Source organism: Rhinopithecus bieti, unplaced genomic scaffold (genome assembly GCF_001698545.2).
Source record: "Rhinopithecus bieti isolate Rb0 unplaced genomic scaffold, ASM169854v2 scaffold_32012, whole genome shotgun sequence".
Lineage (NCBI taxonomy): Eukaryota > Metazoa > Chordata > Mammalia > Primates > Cercopithecidae > Rhinopithecus > Rhinopithecus bieti.
The window spans coordinates 1,284,469-1,285,306 of NW_016814432.1; the positions used below are offsets into that span (position 1 = coordinate 1,284,469).

Genomic DNA, 838 nt, shown 5'->3' on the forward strand with positions numbered 1-838 from the left:
ACACCAGATTCAAATACAGGTCTGTCTTTACTCTCAGGCTGAAGCTTCTCGCCTCCGATCCCAGTGCTCCTTATTGTTATGATTTTCATTTTAGTGTAGTATTATTTCCTTTTTGGTAAACTGAGGAAACTGAGGTATAACGATTGGGAGTGGTCCCTCGATGGCCACCCAGCTGGTAAAGGACAGAGCCACCTGGGAGCCTCCGGAGGCTTCTTAATCCACAACCTCATGGGGTGAAGACAGATGATTGCTGCTGCAAAAAAGTAGGGCTGTGCCTTTCCGGCGGTGACGACCTACCCACACAAGAACATGCCTCTCGCAAAGGATCTCCTTCATCCCTCCCCAGAAGAGGAGAAGGGGAAACACAAGCAGAAACGCCTGGTGCAGAGCCCCAATTCCTACTTCATGGATGTGAAATGCCCAGGATGCTATAAAATCACCACGGTCTTTAGCCATGCACAAACGGTAGTTTTGTGTGTTGGCTGCTCCACTGTCCTCTGCCAGCCTACAGGAGGAAAAGCAAGGCTTACAGAAGGATGTTCCTTTAGGAGGAAGCAGCACTAAAAGCACTCTGAATCAAGATGAGTGGGAAACCATCTCAATAAACACATTTTGGATTAAAAAAAAAAAGTAGGGCTGCAGCTGTAGAGAAGTCATGAGATTGGGGCACACTAGCTCAATTGCCTAATCCATCAGACGCCTTTACTGCCGTGTTCAAGCTTCCAAACAGAATGTTATGTAGCACAGCTTAAAAGGGCAATACACTCGAAGGCAGATACACCTGGATTGGTTTCTTGGTCAATTAGTTGACCTCTCTGAGCCTCAGTCTCCTCTTCAG

At 47.3% G+C, this 838-nt stretch overlaps 1 protein-coding gene across 1 annotated transcript; it reads left to right on the forward strand.

Moving 5' to 3' along the window:
- Positions 1–279: 279 nt before the first annotated feature.
- LOC108514221 (40S ribosomal protein S27-like) lies at positions 280–618 on the forward strand. Its single transcript, XM_017850291.1, has one exon. The coding sequence runs from the start codon at positions 310–312 to the stop codon at positions 562–564; it is 255 nt and encodes an 84-aa protein (XP_017705780.1). The 5' UTR covers positions 280–309; the 3' UTR covers positions 565–618.
- The last annotated feature ends 220 nt before the right edge of the window (positions 619–838 follow it).